The sequence below is a fragment of the Cydia pomonella genome, chromosome 9 (assembly GCF_033807575.1).
Source record: "Cydia pomonella isolate Wapato2018A chromosome 9, ilCydPomo1, whole genome shotgun sequence".
NCBI classification, from domain to species: domain Eukaryota; kingdom Metazoa; phylum Arthropoda; class Insecta; order Lepidoptera; family Tortricidae; genus Cydia; species Cydia pomonella.
This window is the reverse complement of record NC_084711.1, coordinates 9,541,590-9,566,662: the sequence shown is the minus strand read 5'-3', so window position 1 is coordinate 9,566,662 and position 25,073 is coordinate 9,541,590. Positions and strand designations below refer to the sequence as shown.

Below are 25,073 nucleotides of genomic sequence, written 5' to 3'. Positions count from 1 at the left end.
CTAATTTGAATTAACAAAAATTGCACTCACAAAATAGAATTGTAAATAAAATAGAAAGCATTGTTATGGAAAAGATACATGTTATACTTAGTGTCATCCACAATGTCGCGCAGATTTGTCCAATTTAACCTTTAATTATATGACAATACGAGTCAAGGTACGCGTCGTCGTGAATGACACGACCTATATTTGATAAATCTCTTTATTCAAACCACGTACAAATGCCCGTTCAATATTATATTTACATGCCAGATAAAGTTAATATAAGTTAATGTTCAAAGTCAAAGTTAAGTAATATAAAACGGTCAATATCAATAAAAATTCGTTGGTAATAGTTCACTATAACTTGACTGGGTGTGTATATAATTTATTTGTTGAGCCCGGGGCCTAGCTAAGATGAAAATTGTTGATAGAAAATGCCAATCAAAAGTTAAATAATGGAAGTCATGTGATATTTTGTAGCATAGGTCATCGCGGTACATTTTTTTTCTTTGGCGTTTGGCGATGTGCTATTGACATCTTGGCTACGCCTCTAGGGGGCCTAGATGATAATCGTTTATTATATTATTTATTTTTGGCAATTTTGGCGTACTTATCGACATAATAGCAAAATAAGGGGGTTCCCCGAAATTCATCTCCTTAGCGTTATTCCGGTGTTTTTGCCATGGATCTACTCGCTACGGCGTAGCACTCATAGCAACCGTCGCATAAGTCGCATTAAATACGTTGACAAAAACTGGACCGATCTGTATATTATATTTCAAACATATTTATATTTTTTTCCCAAATCGGTTGCGAAATAACGGAGTTCTAGGGTACTAACATAATAAACATTAAATAAAATAAAAAAACAAATAACACAACAGATAACAGTTACAGAGCCTTGAGCATCGCCGTCGAGTCGCTTGCCTATCGGTGTTCTATCGGACATATTCCGGGAGTGCTTAACATGACTGGACATCCAGGAGCAGGGAGTTAATGCACCCGTTCGTGGTAGGCGTTCCATTTGTTCGCACGAAACGATTTGCCGCCTCATTTTTAGTACGGACGGCTAAAGAATGGAATACGCTCCCGCCATCTGTATTCTCTAATAAATAAGACCTCGGTCTCTTTAAAGCAAGAGTGAATATGCTACTACTGAACCAGTGAGCTCCATCTTAGGCCCTGTCTTCACTTTTCATCAGGTGTGACTAGGATCAATCGCCGATCATTTTATACCTAATACAAAATAAATTAAAAAAATCCAACTAAAGTTAATGTTCAATAATGAGAGTTGAATATCAGTTTTGCTCGTTTAAAATGGAACACGTTATGAAATGCCGTACCTATGTAGTTTCTAAATCGCGTCTGCTATGCCTATGATAAGGGTTAAAGAAGATAAATCGTTTCTTTGTCTTGTTTTCTGTCCTCCGAAATGTGACAGGGTGTTGAAGGATTGGGGGTTTTAGTATGAATGCGAAGAAGTGGTGGTTTTATGTTTGGGCATAGTAAGTATGTATTAATTACAAGCTATAAAATAGGGACACCGGGGCCAGTAATAGAACAATATAATGTAAAATAATTTAGACCCTAGTTCTTCAGCATTATCTCAAAAAACAAAGGCTTGTATATTGTTTGCAATTTCATTCGTAGGTACGCTCAATCTTATATAAGTAGACTACCAAGAACTTGCGTGTACTTTACGTTACATTGCCGACTACTACGACGAGTAAGGTAAACTCTTTTAAAATGTAGATCAGATACCGCAATATAATAAAAATAGCATGCAAGTTCTTGCCAATCTACACCTCGCTTAATACTTACTTTCAATGTAACAACAGCAAGTTAAGTAGGTATCAGGTAAATGTTAAGTGGCACTAGTACGCAATACTCTTAGACTTACAAAGAAAAATCTTGAATTGTGATTAATAGTCACTAATTATACTATTATTCTTTCAAATATAAAATGTAAATAACAGTTTTTATTTGTATAACTATATTTTAAATAAAGTTGAACGAAAACTATAGAGAATATGATCAGTAAGCCATTTTTGAGTGATCACAAAAAATCTACCTTTCTTAGTAACACTCCCTTTTGCTTTATAATGTACAGAATACTTAATAACAGCCCCGTTTAGTCTATTCTGATAGAAGTGTAACTACGGAACCCAATACTGAGCATGGCTCGACATACTCTTGGGCGGGTTCACATTATTCGCTCGAACATATTGATCGTACTTATATATCGACACAGAATATCTATCAAACCTCTGTTTTGCAAGAGAAGTATTCCCCGCCCCACTCACCAGTGTCACAAACAGTTGATTGTGACACCGGTGCATAAGAGTGGAGAGACAGATGACGTAAGCAATTATCCAATTTGGTTTTCGGCAGTCCAGATCCACAGAAGATGCTATACTATCCCTAACATCTTTAGTTACCGATAAAATTGATAAAGGTAAGAAATGTCTCTAGATCTTTTAGATCTAAAAAAGGCGTTTGATACCGCGTCTCTCTACACTCTTACGCAAAAAATGGAACGAATTTTCATAAGCGGTTTACCTCTTAAATTGCTGAATGACTACTTGCAGGGGCGTACGCAAAGAGTGAAAATAGGAGACTTCATTAGCAACGAAACGGATATAACTTATGGTGTCCCCCAGGGAAGCGTTCTGGGGCCCACGTTGTTTCTTATTTATATAATTCAAACTACAACGTGGTGGGCACATCGGCTCTTATGCTGATGACACAGCTATAGTGTTCGATGGAGAATCCTGGGAGTCAGTGTTCAGAAGTGCAGATGCAGGCCTCTGCAGAGTGGCAGTATGGCTTAGAAATAACCTTCTTACGCTTAATGCCAGCAAAACTAATTATATATGTTTTAGTGAATATGACAGTTCGCAACCTAATGTTAATTTAAAACTAAAAATACACATGTGTAACCAAGATGATCCTTCCCCCTGTGAATGCATCGAACTGTAAAAAGTAAAATTCACTAAATACCTAGGTGTAGTACTTGGTCAACGCCTCTCATTGCACATGCAACTCGAAAATGTAAACAATAGAATAAGAAAACTTAATTGGATTTTCAAGATTTTTACATATATTACTACTAAGGAACTACTGAATCAATTTTATATAACATTAGCACAACCTGTCTTGAGCTACTGTATTACTGTCTGGGGTGGCGCTGCCAAAACTGCTTAAGGTGATGTACTCAAAACCATACAGGTTTCCTACAAAAGAACTATACGAAATTAATGACCAATTAACCATCAGGAAGCTGTATGTTTTGAGTACAACACTCAGGCTACACAAAACCCTAGATTTTAACCCTACAATTGAAACTCGTCGACGTGAAAACAGTGTTGCCCCCTTATCAAGCTATAAATCTATGTTTGCCAAAAGGCAATATAAAGCGCAATCGGCATACATCAACAGTAATGTAAATAAGCCAATCGATATCCATCCATTACTGTTGTATAAGTGTAAGAAAGAACTCACAAAACGGCTGAAACAACTAAGTTACGAGTATGATGATACAGAGTAATTATTGTACCGCGTAAATTATTAACTATACATAACATACAGGCTGAACACATACGGTAATCCACATACACACACACACGCGCACACACGCACACACGCGCACACGCGCACGCACACATACACACACACACACACACACACACACGCACACACACACGCACGCTCACGCGCACATGTAAACGCACACGCACTGTGATGACGACTGTGATGTACTGTGATGACGACTGTGATGTATTAGAGCAAGATCCCAGGGCCGCCAGACCTTACTTATTATATAAGGTGCTAGAGGTTGGTAAAAATATCACTAACTTTTCTTAAATTCTCATGGCTGATTTTGATGTATGTTTTAGAAAATTTTGTTAAAAATTGATAATCAACATTGACAGACCATCAGGGAACTATTACAAACCATTTTGTAAGTAGCCAGACCAATCGGAGGGGCCCAACCATCACCCACACCCACATAAAGTTTCACACAGACACACATATAAACTTTATGTGTCTGTTTATTAATTACGACTCTATCCTATTATTAAGACTCTATCCTATAGCTTGAAATGATGCTGACCGGGTCGTGTAGATGCAGCCTGCGGCTACTGGCTGTCTGCGTTTTCCTTAGTGGATTCATTTTTTAACAAAGTAAAAAAACAATACGGTAATAACTTCCATAACGAAGAACTTCCCGTATTATTATTGCTACAATAAGGTGAACATTTCCGAGCATATTGGAGAAAAAGTTACTAATTTTTATACTATATACATATTTTCTCATACTCATATTTTCACAGTACACTTACATGTAAACGTTACAAAGATAGAGAAACAAATTCAAATGTCAATAATATAATTTAACATTTATATTATATCAAATTCCTTTTAGTAGGTAATGAAATAAATTAATAATGTTCGCATGTCGTATACATAATATCAGATCACAACATGATTACAGTGACACGTATGTGGGACACACCTGATAATAAGTAATAAGTAGTTCTTTGAAGAAAACGAGAGACAAAAAAAATATTTCACCAAATTCAAAAAGCACCTGCAATATAACCCATGTATTCATGTAATCTAATAAAATGTAAACATCACTGTCAGACAGAAAAGCGTCTGGTGTAACTTGTCATTGTATGGAATAAGGTTATTATTACGTTGGCATTCACATAATGGTACCGCACCTCGCTAATGTACCTACACACCTGCTGTGAATTATATGGTTCTTAGAATTTCTTTATATTACAACTAGGTTGTCATGTTCTGTGACTGATACGGAAAAATATAGTCTGTTTAACTAAAAAATGTAAGTTACTGATTAAAGAGGCTCCATCCTGCAGCACCTACCTTAATTCAATTGAAGTATAAAGCAGTATCAGTATACATTATTTAATCTTAATAATAGTAATTTGCACTACAATTAATAAAGCAAATACAATACAGATTACAGTAGAAATTAATCAAATAAATATCGGATACAACAAAATTAACTATGGTAGTGATACAGTTCATAAATCAGTCTGTCAGTCGGAGTGTGGAAGGGCGGCACCATCATCGAAACCAAATAACTTCGCTGCTGGCTTCCATTTGTGGCGGGTGCCTCGAATGCACATGCTGGTCGCTCTAATTATTAAAGTTATTATACGAGCTCTCAGCCAGCCCAAAACGCGAGACAAGTATCTGTCCCAGCGTGATGCAAGTGCTTCCCCGAGGTGTTTAACAAAGGTAGCTAATTGTGGTGCATAAACTCCATCCACGGAGGTGACAAGGGATGTAAAAGTGGCATGACGCAACTCGCAGGCGTTGGCGTATTTATTTTGCTTTTCTGACTCGGCAGATTTCAGGACATATTAATTCGACACAATACTGCTAATGATTTTACAGATAAAAACGCCATAAATGAATCCAAATGTTACATTAAGTTTTCGAAAAGTAAAATAAAATCTATTTACATTTTTCAGCATTCATTCATCTTAAATTTTCTGTGGTTTTAAAATGGTAACATTCGTCTGTCGGATTTGCTTTATATCGAGTCACTAATTAAAAACAAAACTATGCGCTAGTGTAAAATAATGATAACGAATAAAATTTTGTACACACATACAGAACTACTAAGTCAGATCTATTTCCAATCATAAACTTGCAATAAATACAAATTGAAATAATTTATTTTACTACACAACATTCTTAAGCCAAACCAGGTTTTCAAGGATAAATCACAATCAACTTTTCATTGCTGTAGCCAAAGTGAAAGTTGAAAGGCATTTTTTATTTTTAAAAAACCAGTATTTAAATTGCTTTAGCTAGTAAAAGACTACAATTCAGTTTTTTTACTACTATAAAATTAACGGTGTAGTAAATGTATAGTGCAACGCTATACAGTAAGTAGGTACAACGCAAAACTAACCGTGAAGACAACTAATTTTGCTTTGGATTTTTATTGACGTCGTACGCTATATATAGCGTCGAGGACACCAGGCGAGTGCAATACCTGACACTGCAAGTCCGCTAGAGTGGCTTCGTGTTTGCAAAGGGACACGGCTAGCTCATTGGCGCGCACGGCTCTAGCGTCCTTATTGCGCCCGAGCACAGCCGCCTGCTGCCGAACGGCGTCAACTTTAGCGGCATCGTGGACGATAGGCATTGTGCCTGAGCTGAGACTGCAAGTGCTCGCCCAAGGAAAACGTGACCAACTAGACGGCGCGCGTAGCGCTGGCGTCCTTCTTCCGCCGGATCACAGCCTCCTGCTGCCGGAAAGGCTCCAGCTTGTCCTGGGGCATCGAGGACGCCACGTGACATACCTGAGACTGCAAATCAGCCAGAGTGGCCTCATACTCGCGCAGAGACGCTGCCAACTCATCGGCGCGCGCGGCACTGGCGTCCTTATTGCGCCGGATCACCGCCGCCTGCTGTCGGAACGGCGCCAGCTTGTCCTCTTGCGGCGTCGAGGATGCCAAGCGACGCTGCACGAGCTGTTCGATTTCGCTGTTCACCACAGCTATCTGATGAACAAACAATTTAAAATTATAGGTAGCCATAATTTAATTGGCTCTGCTAACCAATTTGTGGCACACTTAGTTCTATCAGATATCATTGAAAGTAACTGTGTCTACGAAGTATCTAGTTTATGTATATATGTGTAGTGTATGTTTATGTTTGAAAGACCGTTACGTATCAGAAACATATATTAGCTGTCTGTCTGAAAAACTTCTTCATGTCAAAGAAAGAATTCAACAAAACCCAAAGGACATTGAAAAATATTACTTTCTGTACACAAACTCAAACAAAACATTTTCATACTTTGAAACCACAATTATGCAAAACGAGGAAACTACTAATAATTTTACCTTGTCTTGCACAGCCATTAAATCCGACCGAGTGGGATGTTGCTCCATGGCAATAGTTTGCATAATATTCAGCTCTTTCTGCAGGTGCGCAGCTTCTTGCGGCAGTTTCTCCTTTACGAGGTAGCTGTTCAGCTATGAAAACATTCATAAATTCAATTCAATTAGTACGCGCATCTCATAAAATGAAAGCAAAAAGGATTCCCGCGAAACTGGGTTATATAAATGAAATTTCAGACCACCTATTGGACTCGATAAACTCGGAAATATTAATCAAATAACTTCAGAAATGATTTCTCTGAAAAATGTTAAGTACGCCGCAGGTTAATTAAAACAAATAGAATAAAATATTTACATATTATTTATATTTGAAATAAAAATAACCTTGCTACTAATAAGGTATTTTATTGTAGTCTGATAAAACTCACAAAATTTTAGTGAAAATTTAACAGTGTAATCAAAGAGGTTTTTTTTCTTAATCATAATACCCCCTGCAGCATGCGTAAGTAGAATCATGTGCGCGTCTAGTCTTCCATCGCTCCGCATCACGTCTTGTAAAATTAAAAGTGGTGATTTATTCGACAAAGAACAAACGATGACCAAAAAATATACAAATAGGAAAAAAAAATCTGATTGATTTTTTGTCTTATCTGCTAATTAAAACATGTTGTTGTACGTGTACGTAGCCTCTTCCTATAATCTCCCACCTGCCAGCAACCCGCTAAGCGGGTTCTCTGTTCGTAGACGCTTTTCTCGTGTTAACGGCTACGCTCGTAGCGCGTAGCTCGCGCTGGCAGTAAATGTTTTTTTTTTATACTATGTTGGTGGCAAACAACCATACGGCCCGCCTGATGGTAAACAGTCTCCGTAGCCTATGTACGCCTCCAACTCCAAAGGAGTTGCTTGCGCGTTGCCCACCCTAACAACCCTCCCACCCCTTTTTTTTTTTTTTTTTTTTTGACCCAGGGGGAATCCGTTATGGATCCCACTGGCACGGGAGAAGCCGAGTGGGTATGTCCGACTCCCACGGACTAAACCCCCTGGGGTGTTCCACCGCGCGCATTGTGGACGGGGTTTCGGGAACGCGATTGTAGACTTCCGATACCCCGTCGGCGTTGCCATTACGGGCTCGACTTTTGTGGCTGCTGCAGCAGCCTACTCCGCTGAAGACGCCTCGGAACACTTGAGGGCCTTCCAGCTCGGAACCTCTTTAGGCGAGTGATGGAACTCCCGGCCCATCACCCGCAGGTTCCCGTTAAGGCGGTATCATTCGGGCTGCGTATGCCTTTAGACGCCGACCTGGCCTCCTACGGCGCTGAGGGAGCGAATTCGCATCGTCCTCGCGCATTCTCTCTGCAGCCTCCTTTTGCGACAGGACGGTGACGCTAAAGGAGGCCACTGCCGCCCACGCTTCCTCACTGCTGAGCATGCGGCGTATTAGCGCCGGCAGCGAGAGGTCTCCTCCTATGGCCGAGGACAGGATAGCGCGAGGCTCCGCCCACGCAGGGCACTCTTCGCGCGTGTGTTGCGCCGTGTCCACAGCTCCTCCATCGCAATGATGGCACGCTGTCGTCGGCTCCCTACCCAACCTCTCACACAGGTACCAGCCGAAACAGCCGTGCCCCGTTAAGAGCTGCGTGAGATGGAAGGAGGGTGCGCCATGCTTGCGTTCGACCCATTCTTTCAAAACGGGCCGAGCAGCGGCCACCAGGTCCCGGCTAGCTCTCGGGATTTCCAGACGCTCTGACCACTGCTGGTAGAGGACGTCTCGTGCCTCTTCACGCCACTGGCGGACCTCACGAGGGGCAGGCCAGTTCTCCTCCCTCCTTGCTGCCAGCACCCGCCAATAGACCGCGGACTGAACCTTGGCTTCAAGATCCCATGGCGGGCTCCCAGCTAGCAGGCCGGCTGCTGCGTGCGAGTTGTCGCGGTACGCTCGAGCCACCCTGAGAGCTATGGCCCGCTGCGGCCGGCGCAATAGGGCCGCACTCCGAGGACTCAGGGTATCCGCCCATACCCTCCCACCCCTCGTTGAACTCTGGCAACCTTACTCAACCGACAGGAACACAACACTATGACAGTAGGGTCTAGTGTTATGTATTAACTACGTACTTCAATACTAATACAAAAAAGTCCAAGAATATGCTTACTAATCATTTCTTACCTGAATTTCCTCGTTCAGACGTTTAATCACGTCGTTAACAGTTTTCGGCGCCGCACTTTGCCCATGTATGACATTTAAATATCTCTTCAATTGGTCCGAAGCGGCTTTCAACTGGGCTTGTTGAGTCTCATACTAATACATAAAAAGCAATGAATTATCTACACTAATTTTCATTTACTCGAAAAAGCTTCCGGAAAAGGAGAAACGAATAAAACAATCAGCCTTGCGAACGAATACCAATAAAATAAGGGTACAAAGCGAAAATATTGTTATGATTTTATTAAATTTATAGAAACTCATTTCACATAGGTACCATATATACATTTTCTAAGCACAGTAGGTAATTACAACGAATTAATACAACATCGTAGTGTTCACCACTAATTACCTGGTGCTCCAGCGTGCTCGTCATTTCCTGTTGAACCCTTAGAGCCTTGCTAATATTCATCAACTCTTCCTTATTGCCTACGTCTATCAAATTAACTTGCACGTTCTCTAATCGCTTAATAACTGTAAAGAAATAACTCGAGCTTGAAATACGTATAAATAATTCACTAGAACTAAATTAAAAGCGTAATTTGTATTAAAAAGAGTTGGCTAAAAGACCGAATTTAACATTGTAACACATGTAACGAAATTTATTCTTCTTCGTTGTACGAGTATATATAAGAATATTAGTCATTTTCTACAATTTGTTACTTTTGCGGAGCATAATTTCAAGTTAATAACAAATTAGTTACGCCTGGTTAGTAGGCAGAGATTATGTATTTCAACTTGAGTGAGTACTTTTACTTTGTTTCTCTTACAATTTTCCTCAATAAAAATATTTTAATAGGTAATCGTACATACGAGGTTATTATTTATTCCTATTTACGTGACATTGATGTGGTTCCTGGTTCGTTTTAAGATACGAGATGCTTGTGAGCTTCGTCGGTGTTATAAATGTTATAATCATCAAATACACTGATTTAACTTTATCCAGAATTTAATAGTCCTTAGATCATAATATTCATAATTCTGTTTATTCTGACTACCAAATACCATTACCAAAATGCAACATATTTCTTGCTTAACAGCCAATGTGAGTGCAAGCATAACAACAATGAGTAAAGTGAAGCACATGCCACAAGGCCAGTTATGGAGTCACCACATTTATCGACGGCGAGTCGGCTTGAGCAGAGACGTCTCATAATTCATAATATAAAATTTATATTTACTTCATCACTGATCGCTTCGTCTGAGTCGAACCGAAACGAAGCACGATGCCATTGTCATTCGCTCTTATGACATGAGCAAATGAACAAAGACTTTTTAGACCTGCTTAAACTGAGTCGTCGTTGACAAATGAACTGACACCCTTTACGTCAAAAGCTACGAGTCGTTTATATTTCTCCATGTCCACTTAGAACCGCAATCGCATTTCATACCATTATTCATCTTATTGTATCCCATTCTCAAAGAGCTTATCTAAGTGTAGCTCTAGTACAGTCAAGTTCATGAATATTGGTTAATCTGTTCAGATGCATATGTACCTTTCTATGCTCAATTATTTTTGAAGCTTTGGATTTGCTCATACATATATTTATGAACTCGACTGTACCAAAATGTTGAGTACTTTGTTATAAACTTCAAATGTTAAATATCACATCAACGTTAAAAGCGAAGTTCCTTTCAAAATGACAAGGTTTTAAGTTCTAAGTGCGCTCAACACTTTCACAAGTCGAGTGTAGCTTTTGCTGAAAGGAAATTGTTACCTATATCGCGCTCGACCGCCATCTCCTTGATGTCATTAATGATTTCAGACGCATTTTCATTTTGTAACATCCTAGTGCGCTTGTGCACCTCTTTAAATTCATCTATCAGATTCTGGTACAAGTCCAGTAAATCTTGTATAGTATTATTACGTGCTACGTCGGTTGGTATATCTGGTATCTTCAAATATCTATAAAAAGAAATTTCTTATTATTTAGTGAGGAATCTTGCGAATTCAGACGATAATATTTCGAATTCCATATTTTAAATTAAAATTGTATTTTTCACCTACACATTTTAGGGACACTAATCGGCTAGTAAGAAGTATACATATTTTTATATTTGTCATCAGGTATCTAAGAGTTTTTTTTTTATATATTATTCTAGGATCTAGATACCCTGACACCCGATGTAGTTACATGAGTTAACAACTTCAAAATTATGCATACCATACGATTAAATAAATATATATATATAATTCTAATATTACTTTTCATCCGACTACGGACACACCAAAAGAAAGGGTAAGTATTTCAGCAGTATATAAGTCTATTATATATCGTTCCTATGTGTATTCCACCATACTCGTAGCGTAACCACAGGCAATTTTGATAAATGATGTGTGAATCGATTCACGTGATTTTTGGCTCAAAGGATGTACGCTACATTTTAACCGACAGCCGACAAAGAAAGTCACGTCAAGAAAACACTTTTTTCAATTGAATATTACCTGAAATATAATTTACGATATAGGTTTAAAGATCATTTATTCCCATTAATTTTTTTACAATTGACTTATTATGAGAACTTAAATTAATTACTTAGTATTAAGCGTGCTGTCTGTCTGTCTATCAAATATATAAACTTACAACATCTCCGAAAGTTAGCTACGCTACGACCTCACATTGGCATTATTACGTAGTTTATTTTTCTAGTTTCCAACCTTACTGAAAGATAAACAAGTAAAAAGTACTTTGAGTCAAGGTTACTACTTACTTATAGATCAATACGAGTTTCATTTATCCGAACTGTTTCCGATAGGATACTGATCTGTCAATGTCAAAAGTGACATTTTTGGTTAGAGAAATGTCACTTTTGATACTTCTTCAACCAAAAACATCGATCGAATAACTAAAACTCGAATTGTCATGTTAGTCAGTGTCTAACTAAGCCAAAATCTAACATCTCTCTCGCATTCAATAATTAAATTGTTTGACTTTATTGGTTAAGTGTACTTATTGCGAACATCATTAAACATGGGCTGATCGCTCAAACTTTTGGACGTTTTAAATAAAGGTAGGCGAACACGCATTCAGACATAGACATACAATATAACATTCAGATAGGTACTCTGTCAAATTACCTACCTAGTGACCTTTCAATGTGCCTTTACTAAAATAAATAACACCTTAACATGTCAGTTAGGTAACACACATGTTATCAATGTACGTTGACATTTTCTAATGTTTATTTTATTATAATATAGAGAGACGGCCAAGTAATTGCATTCGTAGTCAACAAAGATATTTTTCTCTTGAAAAGATATTATTTTCCTGCTATGTTTAAATTAGACATTGTAACCGAGACGGAAAAAAGGTCGAGAAAAAATAGGTTTCGGTAGGTGAATAATAACTTGAAATATGAATGGATTCATGAATAGTTAAAAAACAATTTACATAATAAAATAACAAGATGTTTCCCGAGCAAAGGCGGAAAGGTCATTACTCATTTGGACACTGTCTAGAATAAGTATGCTAATTCCAGATAAAACGATAAAATAGCTGAGATAGGGCTACTCGCCATGATATTTCAGTTTGCTTTATCAAATAAAACGATACCTAGAAATGTGATCTATTAGGTGTCCAAAAATATAATTATGCATTCTCTTAAACGAGTACCTTTGGTTTTTTAACTGGTTAAGTTATGGTTGCTTTTTAAGGTTCCGTAGCGCGAAATGGCAAAAAACGGAACCCTTATAGATTCATCATGTCCGTCTGTCTGTCCGTTTATGTCACAGCCATTTTTTTCCGAAACTAGAAGAGCTATACTGTTGAAACTTGGTACGTAGATGTATTCTATGAACCGCATTAAGATTTTTACACAAAAATAGAAAAAACCTATAAATTTTGGGGGTTCCCCATACTTAGAACTGAAACTCAAAAAATCTTTTTTCATCAAACCCATACGTGTGGGGTATCTATCAGTGGCGGATCGTTCAAAAAACTCGATTCCCACCGGCTCATGGAGAAAAGGAAAGCAAAATTAGCTCCGGATTCCCTACGAATATTTGTGACGCGCCGCCACTGGTATCTATGGATAGGTCTTCAAAAATGATATTGAGGTTTCTAATATCTTTTTTTTTCTAAACTGAATAGTTTGCGCGAGAGACACTTCCAAAGTGGAAAAATGTGCCCCCCCCCCCCCCTGTAACTTCTAAAATAACAGAATGAAAAAAAAAAAAAAAATATATGATATACATTACGATGCAAACTTCCACCGAAAATTGGTTTGAACGAGATCTAGTAAGTAGTTTTTTTAATACGTCATAAATGGTACGGAACCCTTCATGGGCGAGTCCGACTCGCACTTGGCCGCTTTTTTAAGGTTATAACATACATTTTTAGACAATGATGATAAGTTACTAATTCTGCAAATTATATTTTAAAAAAAGCATAAAATAAATTATTCGTTGTTATAACAAAAAATTGGCTCCCACACACTCATACAGTATATGCCGATGCCTAGAAGTGAATAATGTAATTTATTTTTTATCACTTTATTATACATTGTTTGGCCACCAACAGAAGAGCGCAGAACCGCGGTGGATCCTACCGGTAGGTACTTGACGCTCTGTTAGCAAGTATTATGGTTTCAATAATATCGATAAGTCGTACTTGGCCAGGTAAGCGGTGTTAGTGACGTGCTCCTTGTTGGCCAGCAGCCAGTACAGCACGTGGTGCACAGTGTTGGCGTCACCCGCGAGCAGCAGAGCCCGGAACCTCGGCGGATCCTCGCCCGCTGGCGGTCGGTACTTGACGCTGCCGAGCATCTCCAGCAGACGGACCGACACGGTCTCGGGGTCATCGTCGCGAACGTCCAACTGGAAGTGATAATAAACTTACAAGTTGCTTTAATAGTAGTTTATGTGACTGCTACATAATAAAAGGCATTAAAATACACGAGTGTGGGTTTAAAAAACGAACGAAGTGAGTTTCTTAAAAAGATCACACGAGGACACTATTTTATCTACACACATATTATAAACATTCTATGAAATATTCACGACCGATCTGGCCTAGTGGATAGTGACCCTGCCTATTAAGCCGATGGTTCCGGGTTCAAATCCTGGTAAGGGCATTTATTCGTGTGATGAGCATGGATATTTGTTCCTGAGTCATGGGTGTTTTCTATGTATTTAAGTATTTATAAATATTTATATATTATATATATCGTTGTCTAAGTACCCTCAACACAAGCCTTATTGAGCTTACTGTGGGACTTAGTCAATGTGTGTAATAATGTCCTATAATATTTATTTATTTATTAATCACAAACCCAAATTACAACCTACTCGTTGCCAAATCGTTGCTCTCTTGGCGGAACTCGCGGATATATGGTGGCATCACCGAAATATTAATATCGCTTATTTTACACGAAACTTTTGCTATAGTTACCTTAAAAACAACAAAACATTTTCATTTTATACTTAAAACTAATTAAAATATAAACTGTACGTCAAATTGCGGTAAATAAAAACTTTTTTCACGCATGTAGTTTTTTTTTTAATTCAGAGACAAACTAGAGTCGGGGGCCTATTTCAGTATCATTCGATACAAACAAAGATGCGAGATATGTCAAAATTGTACGCAATTGACATTTCATTTCAAACAATAAGGCATCTCGACTGATATTAGAATAGAGGTCAAATCGAATTGCTTTTTTTTTAGAGATGTTCCAAATTTGAATGCTTAACCAAATCGATTTTGATGAAGCAATAACTACAATATCACAGAAAAGAAAGTTGTTGTAACAAAACAGTTTATCGTAATGTTGGCCATTATTTACGGATTTTGAAGGCATCATGGAGGGTTTATGATATGTGTGTAGATAAATTTATTTATTCCACACGTGAATGCCACTAATTAGACTAACTTATAAGCATAAGCGCAGCGTCGATGCTATATTTTTGTACAAAAGTATAACGGTCAACTGCAGCTATAGTTCACGTTGTGATCGGGATATAAGCAACAGTTCTTCTGGAGATACACTTACACCAGCCCGCGTAGACAACATGCCAATCGTTAACGCTCCGTAGCGAATGAAACGCAACTGTCACTGTCGCACTAATATGGAAGAGTGATAGAGAGAGATGACTACGCTGCGCTCCGGAGCGTTAACGATTAGCTTGATGGCGACGCGGGTAGCACTGTCATTCCAATAGAAGGGATATGTATACTTTTTCATCCACTCTGCTTCTACTACGGCTCCAATTTACAGGCAAACGATCATACATACTACATACCTTTCAGAAACCAGAAATCAGGGCACGTTTTTATAAAAATTAGGTAATCTCTTCAAGGCTAGAGTAAATAGGTATCTCATAAGTAGGTAAGCGTGCTCCACCGTAGACCGCATCATCACTTACCATCAGGTGTGATCGTGGTCAAACGCCTGCCTATCCTCCATATAAAAAAGGTTACAACAAAAAAGTTTCGTCCCGGTTCGCGTCATGTGTAATTGTGTAACCCTTCGTGATAGATTTATGTTACATGTACACGGACCAAAATCTTTCTGCTTCCTGCTCAAACGTGACCGCTCTCAGAACTCCAATATCGATATATATGTGAATACTTACACACATCTGAGGAATTTATCGCAACATTCGTACGTAACACTATTCGTATCGAACCCAATAAGGGTACCAAAGAATCGCATTAATTCTAAAACATTTACGGGTAAGTTCGGCCGGCCGTAACTTTCCTTATATTATCTTTATTATAGTTTTATGTACAGGTTCAACAAAAAGAGTTAACTAGCTACTAACTATGACCATAAATACATTCCAGAAATAGACTATCACTATCAGAACTATGTCAGACATTTATTGTCCAGTGGGTTAATTTTTATTGGATTAATTATTAGGGATTTTTATGAATATTTTTAGCCAAACCCTAATTCTAAAAACCCTAAACTAAAATATAAACGCTTACCCATACCATCGCACATGTGGCGAGCATAACTTGGCTCTTATCCCTTGCTTCCCTCGGGAACGTGGATTTTTCCAGAAAAAAGCTCTGAGTAGCCTACATAACGCTTTGACCTATAAACTCCGTAAAAACCCAGGCCAATCCATAAGTAGTGTGAATATATTTGATGCTGTGTGAATATCTATAAGATGAAGAATCCAAAACTTTGCATAATCTATCTAATATCTACTGCTCTCAAGAGCAATGAAAAAAGTGTCTCTAATCTTTTACCTTCCATTTCACCTCTTATGTAAAATATTATTTCTGAAATAAAGAAGTGTCCTACTTACCGTTACCTGGGATAGGTGGTACCAGTGCGATAATTAGCACATTACGTTACGTTACAATCTAGATTTAAAGGGCGCTATGTACTGTAAAACGTTGTACAATACATGTACCTACAAAGAGGCAACTCGTGTCAATTTAATCCTTTTATCGCCACTCGTTGCGAATTTCTCACTTGTATCGTAATGTACTAATTCTATGCATCTCACTCGTACTCGCATATCAGTGAGATGTACCTATAGAAAGTAAGTTACGCAGACGTTAGCGAATAATTATGTCAACTTCACTCTGCTAAAGCAGTCGTGGTAAGGCTATAGATAAAATACGATTAGGTAATAAGTGCCGCTCCTTAAATCTTTTAAATATAATTTGCACAATTTCCAACAATCTTTAATTAGGCCTCTTTTGAAGTTGTAGGCCTTGAAATGACTAGTTGATTTAATAACATTTACCTACCTAGGGCCTCAAGAAAACGGAATTCAATGTAGCAAAGATTCAAGAAAATTATTATTTACGACCTCATTATTTAAATGGCACTTGAATGATTAAGGATTTAAATTAATATCTCCCACGAATCAAGTAACTTTGACCGTGTTAGACTTTGATAGGCAATACTCCAAATAATTCAATAAAATTACGTTAATGGAATTGTACGCAAGATAAAAATACCTACGGAGATATTCTAATAGCAACTTGTTTACCTTAGGAGATTTGAAGACGTAAATAAAAAGAGTTGTTAATTCAGCATTAAGATAATAAGATCAATTGGTTCGTTTACTATTCTAATGTTAAGTTTCGGGTCCACAGGTAAATTACTTAATCAGATTACATTGGCTTCGCATCGCAATACAAATGTAGGTATAATTAACACAGTATAGTTAAACAGTTAGGCCTCTTCAAACAAATATATAACCCAATTTGCGTTGCGCCCTTTACCCACCATCGAGTATAGTGTAATAGGCACGTGGAGGCGCCACAAGCATTATGTATATTTGACCAGCAAATATTCTCTACCATTTTCGCATGTGCTGCCAAAGAAACTAAAAATATAAACTTGGTACCTATTGTTTAGCCACACTCATGCTTGCACATAGGTGGTTCCCACAGAAATATGAATATAAGGTAGTTCCTTTTATACAGTTGTACGTACCACATTACAATCTATAAATTGTATATGGAACTCGAACCCAACGTGGGACTCGAACTCATATCTTTGAATTGCCGGTCCAATCGGTCGTTGGCCAGAGTTGATCGTTGATTTTTTCATTATGATTGACATCTGTATATACAATTTATAGGTAAGTTACTTCGACGAGTATAGTAATAACTAAAATAATGTCGTAATAGCAAGATGAAAGTCTAAAAAAGCGCGACACAGAATCAGATAGAATTGGAATGCAACATAAATTGAAATCGTTTTCGATAAATGCAAGCATGGCCAGCCGGCCTGCCTTTCAAGGCATGCGCACGCGTTGACACTAAAAATGTGGACGTGTGGACATCTCTACTCGTAAATCACATTTTACGACTAAAGAACTGGAGATGCGCTACTTTTCCCATTATACAGTGCTACGTATTCATTATTTAATAACGTAGTAATGTGATTTGTAGCGTTTAGTTTTAAAATATATTGTTATAAAATGTATGTTAGTGTTAAGGTGTTTATTTATGGACAACTTGTTGCCTGACATAATGATCTTCATTCAATCATTCATTACTTTAAAGAGATGTCTCGGTCTCACAATTGAGCCTACTAGTCTGGGGAGTAAATGGTGATTTTGAAAAGGCATTAGAACGTTCCACATTGAACTGCTTCAAAGCTGACCGGGCCCCAAAGGTTCATCATTAGTGGCGACTTGAGTACACTCCATTCAAGCAATTTCCTATTGATTGAATACCTAGTGCGTTTAATTATACCTACTACCGTCTTGTCTAATACAAGATTGTGTTAAGCTGGGTCCACACTTGTATCATTTTTCCGATCACCATCATGCGTATCGTATCGAGCTCACGTATCCTAAGTTTGACGAGGCGTTGGACGCTCACTTTGGACACGCTGTATCACTAGCATTGTATCCATTTTGCAAGATGGCTGAGATTCTTCGAGGCCCCCAAATATGAAATCGGTGTGGGCATGAAAAACGGGCCTTTAATTTATAATAATAATAATAATAATGAATGAGAACGTCATGCGCGCCTACTATGGGGCTACAGAGGGGGGAACACAGCTATCCGCGTATCGCTCAAGAATACTTCCTCTGTTTCAGGCTCTTGAACCTACCATCATCGTATCGGAACAACGATTATCGGATCAGGTGCGCGTCATTCAGCGGCTAAAGCGGTTGGATGACGCGACACTTGATCGGCTTCGCCAGGAGGCTCTCTCTGCTCGCGCGGACTCCTCCTCGGTGCGAGATCTGCCCGCCACGTCGCCGGATCCGATGCCCGCACCCGACCTGGCATCGGGGGCGCCGCGGGTTGATTTCAGTACCGATGAGGGGGACTTTGCGAGTCAGAGCGTGAGTACATCTGCCAATGAGCAACTGAGGAGGACTCTGGAAGAGGTGATTACGCAGTATCGGTCCACACCCAACACTAGGCCACGATTACCACGTTTGCCTATGAATAAACGCAATCTAGCGCTAATGGGAGCCCTAAACGCTTTACTAGAGCCATATCTGCGGACTAGTAAAGATTTAGATGATACGCACGCGATCATGTATTGCGGAGCCATCGCGGCGTGCCGTGTTGCACGAGTCAAGTTTCCGGACGCTGAACGTGCACCTAGGACCGCCGGAGGTGCCCCCGCATGGCAAATACGGATCGAGCGACGTATCAACTCGTTTAGGACTCTCATTGCAAAGCTGATCTGCTTCAGGGGGGGCAACCACCGCCCCCGAGTAATGCGCTTTGTGAATCAGGCGTTCGCGGGGACGGGTATTGAGCCCCGCGACTATATTGCCAATCTCACGGAGCGCATCGACTTTCTTAAGCAGAAAGTGTATGCATGGGCAAACCGTATTCGCCGCTACAGAAAGCGTGTGGATCGATTCCAGCAGAATCGTCTTTTTCAGAGTGATCAAAGGAAGGTATACCGAAAGTGGGAGGAAACCAACCTTCGGGCGTCCGACACGCGGTCGCCGGATGCTACTGCCATGACTGATTTCTGGCGTAGCATCTGGTCAGTGCCTGTCGAACACACCGAGGGGGATTGGATGAGTGTTGTCGAGCGTGAGTGCGAGTTTATTGAACCAATGGGGGCAATTACCATCAGCCCCGATGACGTAAGTTGTGCCATCCGCACGGCCCAGAACTGGAAAAGCCCTGGGCCGGATGGATTGCACAACTTCTGGCTAAAATGGTTCCGATGCTCGCACTCACGCTTGGCAGCACAATTTCAACAAGCCCTCGAGCTTGGTTCTCTCCCACCTTCCTTAACAACTGGTGTCACCTTCCTGCTCTATAAGTCCGGTAGTACCACGGAAGCAAAGAACTACAGACCCATCACGTGCTTGCCTACACTCTACAAGCTCCTTACATCCATTTTGAGATCAAAAATAAACGCGCACATTGTCGCAAACAACATTTTGGCCTCCGCTCAAAATGGATGTAGGGTTGGGTCCCGTGGTACTAAAGAGCTCCTCCTCATAGACATGACCATTTGCCAACAAATCCGGCGGAATAAGGGGGCCCTCTCTGCCGCTTGGATTGACTACAAGAAGGCCTATGATTCGGTGCCTCACTCATGGCTGGGGAGGGTCTTAGAGCTGTATAAAGTTGATACAGCTTTAAGAGCCTTCCTAAGCGCGTGTATGAGGCAGTGGACCACAGTCCTTCGTCAACCAGGAGGTGGGGATGACCACCCTGGCCCGCAGGATTTTATAAGGATTGAGCGAGGAATATTCCAGGGTGATAGTCTGAGTCCCCTGTGGTTCTGCCTAGCTCTGAATCCCCTCAGCACCCTGCTGAAGGATTCGGGACTAGGTTGCCGGCTTCGGAGAGAGGGTGAAGTCATTTCTCATCTTCTGTACATGGATGACCTCAAATTATTTGCACCAAATAGCCAAGACTTGTTGGAGCTACTGAAAACCACCGAAGTTTTCAGTAGTGCCATCAACATGGAGTTTGGTGTCGATAAATGTGCGGTTATGCATGTACAGCGGGGGAAGGTTGTAAATTCAACAAATTTACAACTATCTGAGGCAATGTCTTTCAGATCTATCTCTGAATCAGAAACCTACAAATACCTTGGTATGTCACAGTCGTTGGGTATTGAGGACGAGGGTATTAGACAGTCGGTGAAGGAGCGCTTTTTTAGTCGGCTCACAAAAGTCCTTAACAGTCTTTTGTCAGGAGGCAACAAAGTGCGCTCCTTCAACGCCTGGGTAATGCCCTTACTCACATACTCCTTTGGCATACTAAGGTGGACTCAGACCGAACTGGACGCCCTGGACCGGAGGGTCCGACTACTGCTCACCACACACCGTATGCTGCACCCACGCTCGTCAATTATGAGATTGTACATCCCACGGAAGTGTGGAGGTCGAGGCTTCCTAAACGCCAAAGATCTCCACAACCGCGAGGTGTGCAATCTCAGGAATTATTTCCTTAACAACGAGTGTGGGATGCATCGTGATGTGGTGGCAGTAGACAGGAACCTCACGCCGCTCTCCTTGGCAAACGAGAACTGGCGCAAACCTGTGGTACTAAGTACTGCGGATCGCAGGGCGGCATGGGAGAGTAAGGTGCTACACGGGCGGTTCTACAAGGCCCTAACGGGATCCGACGTAGACCTGCTCGCGTCGGTGAACTGGTTACGATTCGGGGACCTCTTCGGAGAAACCGAGGGTTTTGCCTGTGCAATTGCGGACGAAGTTATGATGACGAACAACTATCGGAAATATATCCTGAAGGACGGTACGGTCGACATTTGTCGGGCATGCCGCCGTCCCGGTGAGTCACTCAGGCATATCATTTCCGGTTGTTCTCATCTTGCTAACGGCGAGTACTTGCACAGACATAATCTCGTAGCCAGGATTATTCACCAGCAACTTGCTCTTCTATACGGCCTTGTGGACCGCGAAGTACCGTACTACAAGTACTCACCTGCGCCAGTTCTCGAAAATGGTCGTGCCACGCTCTATTGGGATCGATCTATTATCACTGACAGGACTATTGTAGCCAATAAGCCTGACATCGTGATAATAGATCGATCGCAACGCCGGGCCGTGCTCGTCGACATCACCATCCCCCATGACGAGAATCTCGTGAAAGCCGAGAAGGACAAATCCAGTAAGTACCTAGACTTGGCTCACGAGATAACCGCCATGTGGGATGTTGATTCGACGATCATTGTCCCGATAGTCGTTTCAGCGAACGGTCTCATAGCGAAGAGTCTCGAACAACACCTTGAGAGACTCTCGCTAGGTGGTTGGATCAAGGGTCAGATGCAGAAGGCGGTGATCTTGAGCACGGCGCGGATAGTGCGGCGGTTCCTCTCTCTGCGGCCCTGACCACCGGCAGCTTGGGCCTTGCCCCGCTGCTGGCGGCACCCTAGGTTAGGTTTTTTTATAATGTGTTTATATTTTTTGTATTGTTTTGTAAGTGTTTTTATATTTTACTTTTATATCCATATTATAAAAAATCCTAATCTAAGACATTAAATGAATAAAGAGAATAATAATAAAATTCTTTATTGCACACTACATAAAAAACAGATACAGAAATTGATATTATTTATACCTAGGTTAGTATACCTGAAATAAATTATTTTTATTTTATTTTATTTATATACATACCAAGTTTCAGGACTGTTCCAGAGATTTCGAGGTTGGTCCTAATCCGGTTGTGGTAACATGGTAAATAATCTTTATTTCCAGAAATTAAAATTACAGAATGTAGCAGGGGTCTCCGCTTTGCCTGTATCGCGGGGTACCAGGAATACATTAACCAACAGAATGAAAGTTACGAACATTAAGCTTAGAGTCGGCAGATGACCGAACGAGATGCTCTTATGGAACTTTCAGTAGGACTGGACAAGAAAGCGTTATTAATGTTTATCCTTGTCACATACTCATTTTTTTATTCCCCATCGTATATTTTAGTATGGTTTATGATGGTCAACAAATAACCTGACCAAATTACGTAGGGAGTTCCTGTATCGATAAACTCAACTATCGATGCTAGTTCTATAAACTAGTGATCACTCAAGCGTTTGCTTGTAAAAATATGTTTTTATTAAGAGTAAAAAATTGTTGAATAATAACTCAATATACTCGTCTTCCAAAAAAAAAAAATCGTCCCATTTACTATTGTTAAAGTAACCGACCAGAATTTGTTCCATATTTTCGGGAATTGGGATGAGTAAAATTATAAAATTGTCTTGTCTTGTCTTAAAAACAAAGAAGAGTATATTGAGTTGTTATTTAATTATTTTTTTACTCTTAATAAAAACATATTTTTACAAGCAAACCCTTGAGTGATCTCTAGTATATAGAACTAGCATCGATAGTTGAGTTTATCGATACAGGAACTCCCTACTTGTCAAACAATTTTGCCCCGCGGATTCCTATGTCTGGTTAAAACATGTTTTAAATTTTTTCGCATTTGCACGTATGTTCTGTCCCTCACGGGCGCACGCGTATAGCACATCTATAAGATCCTACTATATATGATGGCGCGCAATCAGATATGGCGCGTTGCAGTACACGATATTTTTGCGTCCACACTAACGATCATGATACTGATACGCGTCAGAAATACGATACGGCGAAATACAAGTGTGGACCCAGCTTTAGTCTACTCAAGAAATGACTAAACCAACTATTCATACCAAAAGGAGCAATCAATGGTCATTCAACAGTGCCAGTACCACCTACTTAATTGAGTGGCAGTGGGTAGCAGATATTAAAAACGTTCCGTTTCAGTCAAAATCTTTTTAACTGAAATGTGAAACGAAAATTTTACAAAACTTAGAAAGGGGGTATTTTGTTTTAATCAAGAATCCACCTACCTACTTTTTCGAAAGAAAGAAAGAGAAAGAAGATCAAAATCGGACGAATATTAAACCAAAGATATTTTGCTACTAGGGTAGGTATTTCATTAACGAGATGTTTTGCAAAAGGGATAGAGGGACCTTTTACGAATGGGAAATTATGCGCCGTACGTAAGTTCACTGTCCCAAACTGAACTGTCAACCTTACGGCTATGTAATAGAGGCTTGCCGTGACCGATATACGGGGCACGGACAGTAAACGTGTTAAAGCATTACCCTGCGACTGATGTAGGTACCAAGATATCTTTAAAACCTATCAGTCCTGTTATTACTTAAAATCTAGGTAGGAGGTGCTGCGATTGGACTATACAGTCACAGGAAAATATGTGCCGCACCGCGGATCTCCGCTGCAGCAATCATTTCTAAAGTTGCTCTGGCCAATGATGATGATAAAAGTAGGAAAGGTCCACAAGGCTTAAGCCAAAACAAAGCCTAATTACCTTTTCGCCCGCATTAAAGGCTACGAGTAAATCGACGAGCAGTTGCAGTAACTGTTTTTCATCCAAGGCGTCGAACTTTATCAAGTCGTACTTCCGCCCCAAACTTGCGTTTATCTCCTTTACGATGAACTTTATTTGTTCCGTCATTGTTTTAGAGCAAGAAAATCACTTATCGTTGTAGTTTTCGAAACTTTTCGCTCTCAACAAAGAGTTATGTTGACTGTTTTGATCACCATGGAAACTTCGAAAGCAGTCATGATACCATAAAATAAGTTGCGTTTAAGTTCAGGCATAAAACTTTAATACCTACCTATTTATCATTAATCATATCTCAGATATTATGATTTACGATGGATTCAACGTAACATAACCATAATATTTAGATAGGAATCGGAATAATAAGTTTACTGGTATTCTACATTTTATAGTTTGAGATGGTTAGCGCCATCTATCAGATAGTCTGAAAAAAAAGTTAAAAGAGGGTGTCCTAAAAGCCTGCAATTTCTGAAGCCCGCATAATATCTACTAGAGGGCATAACAACCTAGCTTGCGGCGATGTTCTTCGCATGTGAATTTATTTATTTTAAACTTTATTGCACATAAAAAAAGAGTACAACAGGCGGACTTAATGCCAATAGGAATTCTCTACCAATCAACCATTAAGGCAAAACAGAAAAACTTCAAGGTGGGTGCAGTGAGAATTAAACAAACAAAAAAGCGGCCAAGTGCGAGTCGGACTCGCCCATGAAGGGTTCCGTACCATTTATGACGTATTAAAAAAAAACTACTTACTAGATCTGGTTCAAACCAATTTTCGTTGGAAGTTTGCATGGTAATGTATATCATATATTTTTTTTAGATTTTTCATTCTGTTATTTTAGAAGTTACAGGGGGGGGACACACATTTTTTCACTTTGGAAGTGTCTCTCGCGCAAACTATTCAGTTTAGAAAAAAATGATATTAGAAACATTAGAAACCTCAATATCATTTTTAAAGACCTATCCATAGATACCCCACACGTATGGGTTTGATGAAAAAAGATTTTTTTTTTTAATTTTTATGACGTATTGAAAAAAAAACTACTTACTAGATCTCGTTCGAACCAATTTTCGATGGAAGTTTGCATGGCAATGTATACCATATATTTTTTTTTGATTTTTCATTCTGTTATTTTAGAAGTTACGGGGGGGGGGACACACTTTTTACCACTTTGGAAGTGTCTCTCGCGCAAACTATTCAGTTTAGAAAAAAATGATATTAGA

At 39.7% G+C, this 25,073-nt stretch overlaps 1 protein-coding gene across 2 annotated transcripts in view; it reads right to left on the bottom strand.

The window, feature by feature from the left end:
* LOC133521296 (intraflagellar transport protein 81 homolog) overlaps positions 1-24,030 on the bottom strand; it is a 28,512-nt gene extending 4,482 nt beyond the window's left edge. For both annotated transcript variants that reach the window (XM_061856176.1, XM_061856177.1), the window contains exons 1-7: positions 23,811-24,030; positions 13,680-13,885; positions 10,788-10,975; positions 9,422-9,543; positions 9,034-9,165; positions 6,873-7,004; positions 6,327-6,527 (exon numbers count right to left, since the gene is read on the bottom strand). In XM_061856176.1, coding sequence (XP_061712160.1) covers positions 6,327-6,527; positions 6,873-7,004; positions 9,034-9,165; positions 9,422-9,543; positions 10,788-10,975; positions 13,680-13,885; positions 23,811-23,957 — 1,128 coding nt within the window. In that variant the 5' untranslated portion in view covers positions 23,958-24,030. The remainder of the gene's footprint in view (positions 1-6,326; positions 6,528-6,872; positions 7,005-9,033; positions 9,166-9,421; positions 9,544-10,787; positions 10,976-13,679; positions 13,886-23,810) is intronic.
* Positions 24,031-25,073: the final 1,043 nt, after the last annotated feature.